This window comes from Malus sylvestris, chromosome 16 (genome assembly GCF_916048215.2).
Source record: "Malus sylvestris chromosome 16, drMalSylv7.2, whole genome shotgun sequence".
In the NCBI taxonomy this organism is placed as follows: Eukaryota; Viridiplantae; Streptophyta; class Magnoliopsida; order Rosales; family Rosaceae; genus Malus; species Malus sylvestris.
In genome coordinates, this window is record NC_062275.1 from 4038971 (window position 1) to 4055537 (window position 16567).

A 16567-nucleotide genomic window follows, 5' to 3' on the forward strand; every position below is an offset into this window, starting at 1 on the left:
AGGTCAAACAAACGGGCCCTTATTGATACAAACCTCACATCTCTCTCCCCCCTAACTGTCAACCCCTTTTCTTCGACGTTTGCTCGTTAAAAAAAAAAACTCATTCTATAAAAGAAATTAAAAAAAAACAAGAAAAATAAAAAAATGTTTTACACACAAAAGTGTGTGGCCTTTGCTACCATATATTAGAGGAATGAGAAAAACTTTAGAAAAAATCCTTGCGACTTGTAAGCAATTTATGTAAATTAGGATGAAAATGCTATAAAGTGATTTGAATGTAATAAAAGTTGATAAGGGAAGTATAAAGGTTGGGCTAGAGAAATGCTAAGAAGACTATCAAAAGTGAGATTTTAAGAAACATTTTATATTTTTCTGTCACCTTATGTTTTTTGCAGAATATTTATAATATTGATACGAAAATTAACCTTAAAATGTAGCAGAAAATTCATAGAGAGTCTCTTTAGTATTTGTCTTTTAACATGATAAATTTGTTTGTGAGGTGTTATTAGTACTTTAAAAATCTCATTATTCATTCCCCACAAGCGTATTTTTCTTTCTAAATATAAAAAATTTAAAATATAGAATGAGATTTTTAGAGTGCTGATAAAAATGTTGAAAACAATTGACGTTGTCAAGTGTGTGTTGAAATAAGTGTTTGTTCGATTCAAATCACGAGTTTGTTAGACAGGTGACAAATGAATCCGCGGATAGGGACACTAGCATTAACCCATTAAAATTCTCTAATTATTATAATATTAGATAATAAAAAATAAAATTAAAAAGGAAACGGGGGCGGGGGCGGGGGCGGAAGGCGGGTTGCTATCTCAGCTTTCCCGGAGTAGTGTCATCGGCCTCTCCTGTCTCACTAAGACCAGGAAGCACATCCTCCGCTTCTCTCAATCTTGAGCTACCCACCATTTCCAATCCCGGGTCGGAATCCCGAGCTCTTTCCTCAATGTAATTATCGTTAATCTTCGGTTTTTTAGATTCTCTATCACTTGCTGATTTCTTCGATGAGTTTCTCTAATTGTTTAGTAAACTATATAGTTTGAACTAATGATGGATTGGATTGGATTATATTGGATTGAATTTAGCTTCTTCTGCTCGAGACTGTTTGAGCAATTTTTTATTTTATTTTTATTTTTTATTTATAGAAATTGGATCAGCTAAATGAGTTGTATTAGGCCTTCGTTTGGCAGCTCTGACTATACCTACTATTTCAGTCGGATGATAAATAGTCATCGGATAGTACTGACTAAATTAGTCAGGCTGATTAATATGTGCTTCGGATAATACGTCAGACTATAATAATTTTTCTAAATGATTTTCACAGAAAACCAAGAAGAATTTAAAGTTCCGTTCTTTTTCTTGTTTGCAATGAGTAGGGTTCATCAGCTGATACTTTCTGCATTCAAAGTTGCTTTCTTTATTTGTATTTTTGATGAAATTATGATGTTGAATTTACAATTTTCCGATTCTGAATTTAGATATGCGCCAAGAACATGATGCGCATAGATATGGTGGTTGCACTTTCATAGATAGAACTCCGCCGATAACTAGGTTGCTCAAACATGAATGTGGTTGCTTGGGCTGCATTTTAGTACAGTTTGATATGCACCGACGTGTAAGTTTCCTTCTTCCTGGTTTTGGATTGGAACCGAAGAAGGGTGAATAAAATCCAATGGAAGGATCGCGATCGCGAACCCCTTTACTTCCTTCTGATCTTCCAGAATCCACCTCCTCTAATAATACTGGAAGCGCTCGTGGGCTGTCTGGTATTCAGGGACTGAAGAAGAGAGGTCATGGAAGTCGTTCTTGGATAAAGATTGATCTGCATGGGAATATAAGCATTTTGGAGCTTGACAAAGCTACTATAATGAGACATTGTTCGTTGCCTGGCAGAGATCTCCGACTTTTGGATCCTTTGTTCATTCACCCTTCTACAATACTAGGAAGGGAGAAAGCTATTGTTGTTAGTCTTGAACAGATCAGGTGTATAATCACTGCTGACGATGTTATCCTGATGAATTCCCTGGATGAAAGTGTTGCTCAGTACAAGTTTGAATTGTGCAAACGCCTAGAGTCAAACGAAGATCAATCTGGTACGGAAACTACTTCTACATAATAACTCATATTTTTTACTGCCTTGGGTTTTACTCGTAGTTTTCCGATGTATGTGAGTAAAAAATCGATGTTGAATGCATTTCTAACGAGTCTAATTTGATTCAGATGACTTGCCTTTCGAGTTCAGAGCATTGGAGCTGGCTTTGGAGCTAACCTGCATGTCTCTAGATGCTCAGGTATCAATCTATTTGCAGCACAACCCTATCAACCAATTTTGGTACATGTTTCATTTATGTTTTAGATAACCCCAGGAAGTTCTTTGTTCACTATGTTCTGGTGGTATAGCTATCCCCAGATTGGTAGAGTCCCTAGTCATGTATTTATTATTGGTCATAACTCTATATGTAATTTTGTTGTGAATTCATATATCATATGAAGTAAAAATTGACAAAAACCAGGAAAGGAAGCAGGAATCATCATCAGCACAAATCCATTATGTTAATGAAGTTGTTCATCAATGTGATAGGCACAGCAACTGCAAATGGAGATATACCCTGTGCTGGATGAACTAGCATCATCGATAAACACTGTTAATCTGGAGCGTGTGCGTAGACTCAAAGGTCACCTCCTTGCATTGACTCAACGAGTTCAGAAGGTAAGGTAATTCTATTGGCAACCAAAAATTTGCTCTCTGAACCTCAAAAGAAGTAGTAGCATCTTCATTTTACTCTCATTCGTTTCTGTTTTAGAGAGAATTTTTTTAATATACGTGTTCTCTGCTCTTCATCTCCTCATTATAATTGCTTCTAATTTATCTAGGTCCGTGACGAAATAGAACATCTCATGGATGATGACGGTGATATGGCTGAGATGTACCTTACTGAGAAGAAACAACGGTCAGAGGGTTATCCCTCTAGTGACCTTGGTTTTCAAACTAACACATCACGCGAGGAAACAATTGTTTCAAAATCTGCTCCTGTTTCTCCAGTGGGGTCATTCAGCGGAACACATAAATTGCAAAGGGCTTTTACCAGTTTTGTGAGTTCAAGCAGGCAGGGAAGCTTATTGAGTTCGTCTAATGGCGGAGAAAACATTGATAAACTGGAAATGCTGCTTGAAGCATACTTTGTTGTCATCGACCATACTCTCAGCAAGTTGTTATCGGTATGAGTTGTTTTACGTTCAGTGAATACTTTATCTATTTATTGGCTTGAAAGAATGCAGTGGTGGTATGAAGATTTGATTAAATATTAAACTGGCAATAAGTGATTGACAACAGCATATGTCTTGTTTTGGTTATGCAGCTGAAAGAATACATAGATGATACCGAAGACTTGATTAACATTAAACTGGTAAGGAGTGATAAACGCTTCTGCTTTCTTAATTACCACAATATATGCACAATAACATTGCGCTTTGTCTGGGCAGGGCAATGTTCAGAACCAACTGATACAGTATCAGTTGCTTCTTACAGCGGCTACCTTCTTGGCTACTGCTTTTGCCGCTGTTACAGCAGTATTTGGAATGAATTTTGCCGCCACTGTTTTCGATCATCCATCTACATTCAATTGGGTTCTGGTTATTAGCAGTGTTGCCTGTGGGTTCCTGTACTTCTCTTTTCTGATGTATTTTAGGTACAAAAGGATCTTCCCATTGTAAGGTAAAAGTATATACTTAAATGAAATCGACGACTCACATTCTAGTGGTGAAACTGAGTGTTCTATCACGCTTAAAGAGCTTCAACGACGAAATAATTAGTGAAATTCCTAGACTACTATACATGCATTGCATCTTTTTCTAATTCTCGTTAACTTAAAATCTCAAAGAATCGTTACCAACACTCCAAAAATAATCATACAGCACTTTGTATGACGATTTTTGTGGAGTACCAATAACAGGTCTCCAACCGTATATGCAGCATTCTGTTCATCTTTCTATTCAATCAGCCTCATTGCGTACCTATACCAAATCCATTAAACGCACCTTCTTTTCACTGGCTTCAAGTGCTGCCTCGAGTTCCAAGATTCGTGCTTCGAGCCTCGACTCGACCACTTCATACAGGCGCAAACTCAGCTCCTGAGGCGACACACCTCTGTTAATTTCCTCGTGAGTGTTCTCTTCCAAAATCTCTAGTTCAGCTAGGAGTTCTGCCTCAATTTTTCTCATTGCTTCGACACCGTCCTCCATCTGATCATCGAGCCTTTTCGCAACACGTATGTTCGATCTCTCAGATTCTCGTACGTCGAAGGAGGTAATGATCTGCTTCTCAGTTCCCTGGAATTTAAAACCCTCCTCATGTAAACTTTGGACCAACTTCTGAGTCTGGTTCAACAACTCATTCAACTTGTCAACTTCTCTTTTACGTGCACTAATAGTGTATATTGCTCCAATAGTGATTCCAACAAAGAAAAGCAGCAGTCCATTTTTTGAACCTGAAAAAGTACAAATTAAACAAAACAGAATGGAATTGTTATTATGACTCCAAAATAGTCATTAACGACTCATTCCTCCTCATTTTTTTTGTCGGGGAAAAGTACATGACGACTTTTTTGAAGTAGTGATAACAGATTCCTAATAAGAATAGTGTAAAACCTTGTGAATCAAACGGGCTGCCAGCCACCGGTTTAGTTGAGCCGCTACATCTCCTCCTCCTCCTTCCCTGCCGCCACGCCGCCTTTTCCTCGCTCTCTAACCACACGTCATTGACTTGGCTGCCATTGTTAACCAAAAATGGCCCCAATGCCAAAATACAAGGTGATGCACAAGATGGGCTATACACATCCTCTTCCACTCTGGCATTTTCCCCATACAACACCACCTGAGCCAATAAGCAGCTTTCCGTATAATTAAGTGCTTTTAGAGAATGCCCTTTTGATTTAACTCCAAGACATCTGCTTTTCTCTAGTCTTTGATGAAAAAGAAACCCAGCTTTTTCTGCTACAACAAAATCAGAAACCAGTTCCCCAGAAGACTCTGTCAGCTCATCGCCATCATCACCTGATTTATCTGCAACACCTTCCCTCTCTCTGGAAAACCATTTGTGCCAATAACACTTCGCCACGTAACCAGCCCCAGTGGCTGCTGTTGCTGCAGCTATAATCCAAAAATCCATAGCCTCTTTTTTTGGTCAATTCTGATCTTCAAAAACCAAAAACGAAAAGGGTTTTTGGTGAAATCCGTCTGTCTTGATCGAAAAGATGAAGAAAAGGGAGGAGATCCAATTTTTACTCTTCCTTCAAAAATGGTTGGTGGTGTCGATGATAGCAAATCCACAACGGCTATATTAATAATAGTTGGTCACGCAAAGAGTCGTTCTTCCTTGCCCACGTATGAAAATTTCAAACGGTTTTAACGAGATATTTTTCTATACATGTTGGACTGAAAATTAAGGAGGAATCATTCCTTCACACTTGAGGAGCCGAGCAGTGTTCTAGGCTGAGAGTCAAATTGGTAAGTTGGTCATCCTGTTGGCTTGTAGGTATCAAATATTGAAGGAAATCCGGAAAATATGAAAAAATTAGGTAATATATAGCAGGTGCATTGAACTACCGCAGAAACGTTCACAGCACGTCCTAATTGGACAGGGAATTTAAAAAGGTTAATTAGCATAAATAGTCACTAATATTCCTGATTAATCCAATTTTATATACATGGGAAGAGTAATGATCCGTTTATTTCACTCTGTAGTAACAAATATTTACTTTCCAGATCATGAGGCAAGTGTGGTGCTAGGGCAGCTATCAGCAGTGCAGGCCAAGATGTCCCTGTAATCTCTGGATATTCTGAACGAGTCATAAACCTGCCCGTCCCTGCTCTTCTTGTACTCGAACAAAAGGTTCGAGTGATCGAATGCTGTGAGCTTCACGAATCCATGGTCGTAGTCTTTGAAAACACTCCATTTCGTTTGGATGGCGGTAAACGTTGACAGCCTTGCTCCTGCACCACCAGCAACCACATGTATTGTTCCATTCAAGCTGCCCTTGTAATGGCGTTTCTCTTCATCGGTGCAAATATTCTGTTGCGCAAACACGCAAGAAATTTTTTATTGTAACTTAAAAAAATTCTAACTTACTTCCTACTTATGCAATGGGAAAATGTACCTGGTATATGGGACAGGTTCTTTCGTAGTTATGGACATGGCCGTAGATGCCAATGTCGACCTTATACTTTTGCCAGAGTTTTTGGAGGCTCTCCCTCCCCATTGGTTCTGCAAACGATCCTTCTTTCGCGTAATAGAAATCTGAAGAGTATCCCAGAACTCGATGTGCAAGAAATATTAGCCAGGGTTGCTTCTGCCTATCGACTGATGCTAAGCAGTGCCCGATGAACTTGTACTGCTCCGTGCCCTCTCTCCAGTCATGTTCCGTGTCTGCTATGCAGAAGCGAAACATGCCGTAGTCAGTTTTGTACCTGAATTAAGAAATAACATCCTCATAAATGAAGACCAATCAAAATTGAGGATTTCTGACACGATATTCGCGTACCAGAACTTAGCTCTGTTCTCTGTGGGAACATAGAACATATTTTCAGCCAACACACCACATTCGCCTCCTGAATCCATTTTCCGATAGAAAGAACCTGCTCCTGGCCAGTCTCGTTCATGGTTTCCACTGAAAGCAAAAATAAAAATCACCGAAATTGGATAAAGATGATATCTTGTTCAAAGCAAGTAAGGAAATTAAACAATGGTGCAAACCTTGCAATCATGTAAGGAACAGTTGATGCTATTGGTTCGACCTGTGCAGTAAATTGGTCCCATTGAGAAAGATAACCATTCGCGTAACATATATCCCCAATGTGGAAGACTATATCGATGTTTTTCAAGTCACGAATAAGCTGCTTAGTAGTGTTAAGCGAACCTGGCTGGAAATTGTTGTATTCATTGGAACCATCAGCTTCATCCTGCATGGTAAGATATGAGGATTTAGTACCATAAGAAGAAGAAAAAATCATTTTGGCGTAGAAAAATTCAGTGAAACGGATAGATTTTTGAAGCAAGTCCGAACCTTTCCCATGTCACCAAAAATGACTACGCGCTGTAAAGAATTTTGACCAGGATAAGGGGATGCTCTAAACTGATACGTTCGACTCCAAATGTATGTACCATTAAACAATCTATGCCCCAGCTTGTACGTGTACCTGCATAAAAGTGAGCTTCATTTTAACTGGTGATTTGCCATAAAATCCAACAGCTGATTGTGAAATTTTTGACATTGTACTCATTGAATAGTTCATGGTTGTATCGTAAACTCGTGTAGTCAACAGGTTACTATAAAACTCACTCCTCGTTCAAGAAAATTGAATATACAGATTTTAACATACTGTCTGTTTGGCCACAACTCCTTCAGAAAACTAGTATGTATGAATCCAGGGTCACGCCATCCCACTGTTCTTGCTGGTGCACCTGCACATGTACATTGACAAGATAAACTGTAAAGCCACAAAAATTTTAAGAAGGATTTAACAATGCAAAAATTTACCTTCAAGTCTTTGTAGGCTCCTACTTTCTATGAATATTGATACATGTTCGACAGCAAAGATGATAGACTAACAACTGGTTTTACTGTTACAAATACTGGTATAATCTTCACCTTATAAATTAGCAATGTCAAGAATCTATCGTTACTAAAACGACTTTAGATTATCGTGTTTTCTCTTTTCTTCTCCCTTTTTGTATGGGTGAACTCAAAATAGAAACAAGGTGCAAGAGAGTTACACACCACACAAGCTACGACGATCAAAAGTTAGCGTCACAGCAGGGGAACGCGTAGTTTCTCCTCTCGGACCCCATTCAACAAAAGGTTCTGCGTCATTGATCCCATATCCACTTGTCCATGTTACAGTCATCTGAGTTTAGTACAGAACCATATGGATCATTAACCGTTTTCTTAAATATAATATATACATGTATATGTTTCTTTGAAAACGACTCTTTAAAAATGCATGCTGTGTGCTCTGAGGATTTGAACTAGGGCGGAGACTATAACTTACTTCATTCCATTCTTTTCCTTGTGCTATGCGAGGGTAAACTGGTGCATCTGGATTAGCGAAAGCTACATGATTTGACACCGCCACCACCTTTGGCTATTGAGCAGAAAAGAAAGAATCAGACAATTGCTGCATCATTTATATAACGGGTTCAGTTTCAGAAACCACAGTACTCAGATTAGTCTTCCATGTGTGAAAGACGAAGACATGAAAAAGCGACCATAGAGACAGGAGAATTCGTCAAACAGTTGCGAAAGAAACCTTTTCCAGCTAGATTATATGTATCCAACAGGACTGACCAGCTAGTACTTTAAGAAAACACAAGGCAGTTTTTGTAGATTATTGACAAATGGAGTTCGCATAATTCACTAAGCTGCTATTAGAAACACAATTTGTATGCGAAAGTACCAAAACGCTCAATTTAAGAGGAAAACAAAAATCAAAAGATGGTACAACAAAAGCCAATGTATAACAGCCTACTTATCCCATGAATATGCAGAAGCAAAGACAGTTTTCAGCATACATTCAATAAACCGCCAGAAAATAGTGCGAAAGAGAAGTCCGATCTCTGGTTGATCAGCTGAAGCTTCAAGAACCCTTTTCCGGTGTCTTTGTAGTCGGGAGTGGAGTAATTCGCATACTGAAACTGTAAAGTGAAACAATTTAAGGTTCATATCTGCAGCTCTTTGTAAACAAGGTAGAAAAAATCATCACATAGTATGCTGGATGAACCTTAATCGGCGCAGAACACAAAAACGGAGGATAAACTCTCGGATTCTCCTCAGGGCAGGTGGAAGCACTGAAAAGTTGAATTGCTTCCAATCAGACCAAAGGCATTAAATTTGACCATGGAATACAATAAGAAAGGAAAACATTTGAAGGACATCATTCAAAAAAAGGTCTAAATGTTTGATTGAATTCAAATTTAAGCACAATGGCAATGCAAGAACAGGTTTATATACCTGAAATTAGCAGGAGAAAACACTCCAATCCAATCATCGATTTTCGGGTTTTCGGTACCAAATTCCAACTTCACCCACTCTGTGTTTTGCCCCTAAAACATCAACAATCAACCCATCAGTCCAAACCACAGGACGAACACTGTGGCAGCATCACAAGTCAATGATCAGACCAGAAGGGGTCACCAAAACCAAATTAGGCTTTGAATTAAGAGTCTGTAAATAGCAATTAGTGAAATGCTCACCCTTAATCCAAGAACAGAAGGAGAGGCTTGAATGTAAGCATGCTCATCAAGTGCAAAGGTTGCTCTATGAATAGCAATTCTGGAAAGGGGGTGATCTCCATGCGAGCTTGCCTTCTCAACTTGAAGGGTTGCAACAACAACCACCAACAGAATTGCCAACAGCCTCACTTGTTTCATTTCTTTCATCCCAATTTCCCCCACGGTATGAAAAATGAAGAATCTTGTAGGAACAAAGGAACAAAGTTGCCAACTTTGAGTGATGCTGGTGCTGTTGAACTGAAGTACAAGATTTTATGGGTTTCTGAGTTCCTGAGTTCCCAATGATTGCAAATACCTAACCACTTTGGGAATCTTAAGGAAGATTCGACCTTTGCTCCCATTTTTTCAAAGGGCATTTCAGTCAACAGCTGCTGTGCATTTTGAAGTTGTCGTTTTTTGCCGGGTTTTTTTTTTGTTTTTTTTTTTCACTACGTTCTCCGAGCTTTTGATTCGCACTGAACAAACATATTTTTGATACTACAACTATATTTTGAGGAGTGATGTTAATTTCCTAGTGAGTGTTCTGTTCCAAAATCTCTAGTTTCAGCCAGGAGTTCTGCGTCAATTTTTCTCATTGCTTCGACATCGTCCTCCTCCGTCCGATCATCGAGCTGTTAGAATATGAGTATAAAAACATGATTGTGGATTAGCTGTTATATTGGATGAATTTTGAATGGAAAAGTCTTGATAAAGTATTTGTGTAAATCCTATTTCTTGTAGGATTATGAGTGTTTTTAGTGTTACTTTGGGAAAAGGTTTTGGATCCTTCTCGGATTGATCTTGTACACTCATAGTGTAAAATGGTTTTTGTTTTAGAGTCCAACACTAATTCTAATAGGAGAATGTGTTGGATTAATGCTGTATATAACCACAGTCACTGCTCTTGCAAAGATACGGCTCATCTTGTATTGAATACCTATTGTTCGAAGAGCTCTCTAGTTTTGCTAAAGAGGAGAAGATTGTCTGGTGGTGAAGCTGCTATGGCTTCTTCGAGTTCGAGTTCTGCAGGTATGTTTTGACTGGTTTTATGCTGAGGTTTATGGTTATGTTGTTCACATTGTTTGTTGGTAGTATTGGTGATTTATTGGCATATCTATGATCCGTGACAAGGTTCCAACACGAGCCACATCCGTTCGATTTCTCAGATTCTCGTACATTGAAGGAGGTAATGATCTGCTTCTCGGTTCCCTGGAATTTAAAACGCTCCGCCTCCTCATGTAAACTTTGGACCAACTTCTGAGTCTGCTTCAACAACTCGTTCAACTTGTCAACTTCTCTTTTACGTGCACTAAGAGTATATATTGCACCAGTAGTCATTAAAGATTCATTTCTCCTCTTATTTTTCCGTCAGGAAAGAGTGCATGATGACTTTTTTGAAGTACAGATAACAGATTACTAATAAGAACAGCGTAAAACCTTGTGAATCAAACGGTCCGTCAACCACCAGTTTAGTTGAGCTGCTGCATCTCCTCTTCCTCATCCTTCCCCGACGCCACCGCCACTTTTCCTCACTCTCTAACCACACACGTCATTGACTTGGCTGCCATTGCTCCCCAAAAATGGCCTCATTGCCAAATACTAGGTGCGGCACATGATGAGCTATACACATCATCTTCCACTCTGGCATTTTCCCAATACAACACCGCCCGAGCCAATAAGCAGCTTTCTGTAGACTTAAGTGCTTTTAAAGAAAGCCCTTTTGATTTAACTCCAAGATATCTGCTTTTCTTTAGTCTTTGATGGAAAAGAAAAGAAACCCAGCTTTTTCTGCCACAACATAATCAGAAACCAATTCCCCAGAAGACTCAGTCAGCTCCTCACCATCATGAACTGATTGATCTGCTACACCTTTCCTTTCTCTGGAAAACTATTTGTGCAAATTATGCTTCTCCACGTTATTTGAAATATAGCCGTTGTGGATTCAAATAAAAAGCCCCAGTTGCTGCTGCCAGAATCTATAAATCCAAATAAAAAGCCTCCTTTTTTTGTCAATTCTGATCTTCAAAACCCAAAAGCGAAAAGGGTTTTTGGTGAAATCTGTCCGTCTTGATCGAAAAGAAAAAGAAAAGGAAGGACATCCAATTTTTACTCTTCCTTCAAAAATGGTTGGTTGGTAACGTTGTCTAAGGAAAACCAATGATAGCGAATCCACAACGGCTATATTAATAGTTGTCACATGTAAGGAGTCGTTCTTCCTCGCTTACGTATGAAAACTTCAACTGGTTTTAACAAGATATTTTTCTATACACGTTACACTGAAAATAAGGAAGAATAATTCCTTCACATGTGAGGAGCCGAGCAGTGTTCTAGGCTGAGAGTCAAACTGGGAAGTTGGTCATTCTGATGGCTTGTAGGTTTTAAATATTGAAGGAAATCTAGAAAACATGAAAAAATTAGGTAATACATAGCAGGTGCATTGAACTACCACAGAAACGTTCACAGCACGTCCTAATACTAATAGCATAATTAGTCACTAACATTCCTGATTAACTATCATAATCTCTTACTTTTATATACATAAAAAGATCACTATTTTGTGACAGCTGATAATGATCCGTTTATTTCACTCTATAGTAACAAATATTTACTTTCCAGATCATGAGGCAAGTGTGGTGCTAGGGCAGCTATCAACGGTGCAGGCCAAGATGTCCCTATAATCTCTGGATATTCTGAACGAGTCATAAACCTGCCCGTCCCTGCTCTTCTTGTACTCGAACAAAAGGTTCGAGTGATCGAATGCTGTGAGCTTCACGAATCCATGGTCGAAGTCTTTAAAAACACTCCATTTCGTTTGGAGGGAAGTAAACGGTGACAGGCTTGCTCCTGCACCACCAGCAGCCACATGTATTGTTCCATTCAAGCTGCCCTTGTACTGGTGTTTCTCTTCATTGGTGCAAATATTCTGTCGCCGAAACAACAGAAATTTTTTATTGTAACTTGAAAATATTCTACTTACTTCCTATTTACGCAATGGGAAAATGTACCTGGTATATGGGACAGGTTCTTTCGTAGTTATGGACATGCCCATAGATGCCAATGTCGACCTTATACTTTTGCCAGAGTTTTTGGAGGCTCTCCCTCCCCATTGGTTCTGCAAATGATCCTTCTACCGCATAAGAGGCATCCGAAGAGTATCCTAGAACTCGATGTGCGAGAAATATTAGCCAGGGTTGCTTCTGCCTATCAACTGATGCTAAGCAGTGCTCAATGAACTTGTACTGCTCTGTGCCCTCTCTCCAGTCATGTTCCGTGTCTGCTATGCAGAAGCGAAACATGCCGTAGTCCGTCTTGTACCTGAATTAAGAAATAACATTCTCAGAAATGAAGATCTAATCAAAATTGACAGATTTCTGACACGATATTGGCATACCAAAACTTAGCTCTATTCTCTGTGGGAACATAGAACATATTTTCAGCCAACACACCGCATTCACCTCCTGAATCCATGTTCTCATAGAAAGAACCCGTTCCTGGCCAGTCTCGTTCATGGTTTCCACTGAAAGAAAAAAAAAATCACCGAAATTAGATAAAGATGATAGATTGTTCAAAGCAAGTAGGGAAATTAAACAATGGTGCAAACCTTGCAATCATGTAAGGAACAGTTGATGCTATTGGTTCAACCTGTGCAGTAAATTGGTCCCATTGTGAAAGATAACCATTTGCATAACATATATCCCCAATGTGGAAGACTATATCGATGTTTTTCAAGTCACGAATAAGTTGCTTAGTAGTGTTAAGCGAACCTGGCTGGAAGTTGTTGTATTCATTGGAACCATCAGCTTCATCCTGCATGGTAAAATATGAGGATGTAGTACCATAAGAAGAAACAAAAATCATTATGGGGTCAAAAATTTCATCGAAACGAACAGATTTTTGAAGTGAGTTTGAACCTTTCCCATGTCACCGAAAATGACTACACGCTGTAAAGAATTTTGACCAGGATAAGGGGATGCTCTAAACTGATACGTTTGACTCCAAATGTATGTACCATTAAACAATCTATGCCCCAGCTTGTACGTGTACCTGCATAAAAGTGATCTTCATTTTAACCGGTGTTTTGCCATAAAATCCAACAGCTGTTGGTGATATATGACATTGTACTCATTGAATAATAGTTCATGGTTGTATCGTAAACTCGTGTAGTTAACAGGTTACTATAAAACTCACTCCTCGTTCAAGAAAATTGTATATACAGAATTTTAACATACTGTCTGCTTGGCCACAACTCCTTCAGAAAACTAGTATGTATGAATCCAGGGTCACGCCATCCCACTGTTCTTGCTGGTGCACCTGCATACGTACATTGACAAGATAAACTGTAAAGCCACAAAAGTTTTAAGAAGGATTTAACAATGCAAAAATTTACCTTCGAGTCTTTGTAGGCTCCTACATTCTATGAATATACATGTTCGGCAGCAAAGATTATAGACTAACAACTGGTTTTACTGTTACGAATACTGGTTTTATCTTCACTTTATAAATTAGCCATGCCGATATCTATCATTAATAAAAACGACTTTAGATGATCGTGTTTTCTCTTTTCTTCTCCCTTTTTGTATGGGTGAATTCAAAATAGAAACAAGGCGCAAGAGAGTTACACACCACACAAGCTACGACGATCAAAAGTTAGCGTCACAGCTGGGGAACGCGTAGTTTCTCCTCTCGGACCCCATTCAACAAAAGGTTCTGCGTCATTGATCCCATATCCACTTGTCCATGTTACGGTCATCTGAGTTTAGTACAGAACCATATGGATTACCTTCATTAACCATCTTCTTAAATATATACATTTCTTTGAAAACACCTGTTTAAATATGCATGCTGTTTGCTTTGAGGATTTGAACTGGTGCATATGGCGGGGAGTAGGAAACTATAACTTACTTCATTCCATTCTTTTCCTTGTGCTATGCGCGGGTAAACTGGTGCATCTGGATTGGCGAAAGCTATATGATTTGACACCGCCACCACCCTTGGCTATTGAGCAGAAAAGAAAGAATCAACAAATTGCAGCATCATTAATTCAACGAGTTCAGTTTTGGAAACCACAGTACTCAGATCAGTCTTCTATGTGTGAAGGACAAACACATGAAAAAGCTACCACAGAGACAGGAGAGTTCGTCAAACAGTTGCAAAAGAAACCTTTTTTCCAGCTAGATTAAATGCATGCAACGGGATTGATTAGCTAGTACTTGAAGAAAACACAGGGCAGTTTTGTGGGCTATTGACAAATGGAGTTTGCATAATTCATCAAGATGCTATCAGAAACACAATTTGTATGTGAAAGTACTTCGCTCAATTTAAAAGGGAAACAAAAATCAAAAGATAGTATAACAAAGCCAATGTATAACAATCTAGTTATCCCATGAATATGCAGAATACAAAACGAAGACAGTTGTCATCATACATTCAATAAACCGCCAGAAAATAGTGCGAAAGAGAACTCTGATCTCTGGTTGATGAGCTGAAGCTTCAAGAACCCCTTTCCGGTGTCTTTGTAGTCGGGAGTGGAGTAATTCGCATACTGAAACTGTAAAGCGAAACATTTTAAGGTTCATATCTGCAGCTCTTTATAAAGTGTAGAAAAACTCATCACGTATGCTGGATGAACCTTAATCGGCGCAGAACACAAAAATGGAGGAAAAACTCTCGGATTCTCCTCAGGGCAGGTGGAAGCACTGAAAAGGGTAAATTTGAATTACTTCCAATCAGACCAAAGGCATTAAATTTAACCACAGAACACAATAAGCAAGGAAAACATTTGAAGGAAATCATTCAAAAAAAGGTCTAAATGTTCGACTGAATTCAAATATAAGCACAAGGGCAATGCAAGAACAGGTTTATATACCTGAAATTAGCAGGAGAAAACACTCCAATCCAATCATCGATTTTCGGGTTTTCGGTACCAAATTCCAACTTCACCCACTCTGAGTTCTGCCCCTAAAACATCAACAATCAACCCATCAGCCCAAACCACAGGATGAACACTGTGGCAGCATCGCAAGTCAATAACGCTCCGCGATTAGACCAGAAGGGGCCACCAAAACCAAATTAGGCTTTGAATTAAGAGTCTAAATAGTAATTAGTGAAATGCTTACCCTTAATCCAAGAACGGAAGGAGAGGCTTGAATGTAAGCAGGCTCATCAAGTGCAAAGGTTGCTCTATGAATAGCAATTCTGGAAAGAGGGTGATCTCCATGCGAGCTTGCCTTCTCAACTTGAAGGGTTGCAACAACAACTAACAGAATTGCCAACAGCCTCACTTGTTTAATTTCTTTCATCCAATTTCCCACGCAGCATGAAAAATGAAGAAACTTTGTGAGAACAAACGAAGAAAGCTGCAAACTTTGAGTGATGCAGTCGAACTGAAGTACAAGATTTTTTTGGGTTTCTGAGTTTTCAATGATTGCAAATCGTTAACAACTTTGGGAATCTTAAAAGGAAGATTCGACTTTTGCTCCCATTTTTCAAGGGGCGTTTCAGTAAAGAGCTGCTGTGCATTTTGAAGTTGTCGTTTTTTTGCCGGGTTTTTGACTTTTAATTTTTTTGTTGCCATGCCAGTTTTGATTGACCGCTTTATTTGAGAAGCGATGTTACACTTATCATATTTTTTTATTATATTTATATTTTAAAAAGAATCACAAATGGATTAACATCGGAATGTTGTTATAATATTTATCTGATATTTTAATTTTCAAATAAAATTTAATATTTTAGTACTGCATCACGCTAAATTTGAAAATGGTAAGTATGGAATGACATGGATTTAAAAATAAATAAAAATGATCAATTGGTGATGTAACTACAACAGTCATCTCTTTTAAGAGTTAAGAAGACTCACAAAACATTTTGTCTTTTCTTAATCATCATTGTGTGATTTAAAACGCCAAAAAACAGAATCACATTCCTCCATTTATTCTTTATTGTGTCCAGGAGGGGATGCTAAATGTTGGATGAGTCCAATGCACTCTTTGTTTGACAAAGGGTTGCATCTTTTGTTAAATAATATTTGGGTCTATATAACCATCCACTAACGCGTACAAGAGTTATACTTCTTTGTTTAATTTTTGGACTTCCAGTCTTCCCTACCAAAGAGCTAGCACAAACGTAGAGGCGAAATTTTTTCGTTCAAACATTGCAGTTATTGCAAGCATCAATCGATAATGTTTGTTGGTGCGTATATTTTTCTTTCATTGTATTTTGTCAATTTAAATTATATTAATATTGTTCAAATTTGTGATGTGATTTAATATTAGTGTTGAAACTTTATATTAG

The 16567-nt window shown here is 38.5% G+C and overlaps 4 protein-coding genes across 7 annotated transcripts; 1 reads left to right on the forward strand and 3 right to left on the reverse strand.

Moving 5' to 3' along the window:
• Nucleotides 1–782: 782 nt before the first annotated feature.
• On the forward strand, nucleotides 783–3775 carry LOC126607268 (magnesium transporter MRS2-5-like). Its single transcript, XM_050274803.1, has 7 exons — nucleotides 783–957; nucleotides 1488–2102; nucleotides 2230–2300; nucleotides 2591–2719; nucleotides 2884–3228; nucleotides 3369–3416; nucleotides 3493–3775. Exons 2-7 carry the CDS (start codon nucleotides 1682–1684, stop codon nucleotides 3721–3723), a joined length of 1245 nt encoding a protein of 414 aa, XP_050130760.1. The 5' UTR covers nucleotides 783–957; nucleotides 1488–1681; the 3' UTR covers nucleotides 3724–3775.
• LOC126607269 (uncharacterized) lies at nucleotides 3739–5528 on the reverse strand. The gene is made up of 2 exons (XM_050274804.1): nucleotides 4657–5528; nucleotides 3739–4496 (listed from the first exon to the last, which is right to left on the reverse strand). Exons 1-2 carry the CDS (start codon nucleotides 5174–5176, stop codon nucleotides 4024–4026), a joined length of 993 nt encoding a protein of 330 aa, XP_050130761.1. The 5' UTR covers nucleotides 5177–5528; the 3' UTR covers nucleotides 3739–4023.
• A 124-nt stretch (nucleotides 5529–5652) lies between these two features.
• LOC126607266 (probable inactive purple acid phosphatase 1) lies at nucleotides 5653–15761 on the reverse strand. Of its 3 annotated transcripts, XM_050274798.1 has the most exons (13): nucleotides 15574–15761; nucleotides 9257–9443; nucleotides 9015–9106; nucleotides 8785–8851; nucleotides 8576–8698; nucleotides 8056–8148; nucleotides 7785–7911; nucleotides 7387–7468; nucleotides 7071–7203; nucleotides 6761–6966; nucleotides 6549–6674; nucleotides 6165–6474; nucleotides 5653–6079 (listed from the first exon to the last, which is right to left on the reverse strand). In XM_050274798.1, the coding sequence occupies exons 2-13, from the start codon at nucleotides 9440–9442 to the stop codon at nucleotides 5774–5776; spliced, it is 1851 nt and encodes a 616-aa protein (XP_050130755.1). In that variant the 5' UTR covers nucleotide 9443; nucleotides 15574–15761; the 3' UTR covers nucleotides 5653–5773. The 3 variants fall into 3 exon arrangements, with proteins under 3 accessions (XP_050130755.1, XP_050130754.1, XP_050130756.1); XM_050274797.1 differs by lacking the exon at nucleotides 15574–15761 and having other exon boundaries at nucleotides 9257–9591; XM_050274799.1 differs by lacking the exon at nucleotides 15574–15761 and having other exon boundaries at nucleotides 8785–8867; nucleotides 9257–9404.
• Nucleotides 11640–15577, reverse strand: LOC126607267 (probable inactive purple acid phosphatase 1). Of its 2 annotated transcripts, none has more exons than XM_050274802.1 (12): nucleotides 15391–15577; nucleotides 15141–15226; nucleotides 14904–14970; nucleotides 14700–14822; nucleotides 14177–14269; nucleotides 13898–14024; nucleotides 13504–13585; nucleotides 13186–13318; nucleotides 12876–13081; nucleotides 12666–12791; nucleotides 12280–12589; nucleotides 11640–12197 (listed from the first exon to the last, which is right to left on the reverse strand). In XM_050274802.1, exons 1-12 carry the CDS (start codon nucleotides 15571–15573, stop codon nucleotides 11892–11894), a joined length of 1842 nt encoding a protein of 613 aa, XP_050130759.1. In that variant the 5' UTR covers nucleotides 15574–15577; the 3' UTR covers nucleotides 11640–11891. The 2 variants fall into 2 exon arrangements, with proteins under 2 accessions (XP_050130759.1, XP_050130758.1); XM_050274801.1 differs by having other exon boundaries at nucleotides 15141–15232.
• Nucleotides 15762–16567: the final 806 nt, after the last annotated feature.

Excerpts from the sequence above, each read along its gene's own strand:
- LOC126607268 (XM_050274803.1), top strand. The coding sequence starts at position 1,682 with ATGGAAGGATCGCGATCGCGAACCCCTTTACTTCCTTCTGATCTTCCA. Across the intron at positions 2,720-2,883 it reads TGACTCAACGAGTTCAGAAG|GTCCGTGACGAAATAGAACA; the intron begins GTAAGGTAATTC and ends TAATTTATCTAG. Across the intron at positions 3,229-3,368 it reads CTCTCAGCAAGTTGTTATCG|CTGAAAGAATACATAGATGA; the intron begins GTATGAGTTGTT and ends TTGGTTATGCAG.
- LOC126607269 (XM_050274804.1), bottom strand. The coding sequence starts at position 5,176 with ATGGATTTTTGGATTATAGCTGCAGCAACAGCAGCCACTGGGGCTGGT. Across the intron at positions 4,497-4,656 it reads CAGCCCGTTTGATTCACAAG|GTTCAAAAAATGGACTGCTG; the intron begins GTTTTACACTAT and ends GTACTTTTTCAG.
- LOC126607266 (XM_050274798.1), bottom strand. The coding sequence starts at position 9,442 with ATGAAAGAAATGAAACAAGTGAGGCTGTTGGCAATTCTGTTGGTGGTT. Across the intron at positions 8,852-9,014 it reads TTTTCTCCTGCTAATTTCAG|TGCTTCCACCTGCCCTGAGG; the intron begins GTATATAAACCT and ends TCAACTTTTCAG. Across the intron at positions 8,699-8,784 it reads TGTGTTCTGCGCCGATTAAG|TTTCAGTATGCGAATTACTC; the intron begins GTTCATCCAGCA and ends TTCACTTTACAG.
- LOC126607267 (XM_050274801.1), bottom strand. The coding sequence starts at position 15,573 with ATGAAAGAAATTAAACAAGTGAGGCTGTTGGCAATTCTGTTAGTTGTT. Across the intron at positions 13,319-13,503 it reads GAGTTGTGGCCAAGCAGACA|GTACACGTACAAGCTGGGGC; the intron begins GTATGTTAAAAT and ends ACTTTTATGCAG. Across the intron at positions 12,198-12,279 it reads GAACCTGTCCCATATACCAG|AATATTTGCACCAATGAAGA; the intron begins GTACATTTTCCC and ends TTTCGGCGACAG.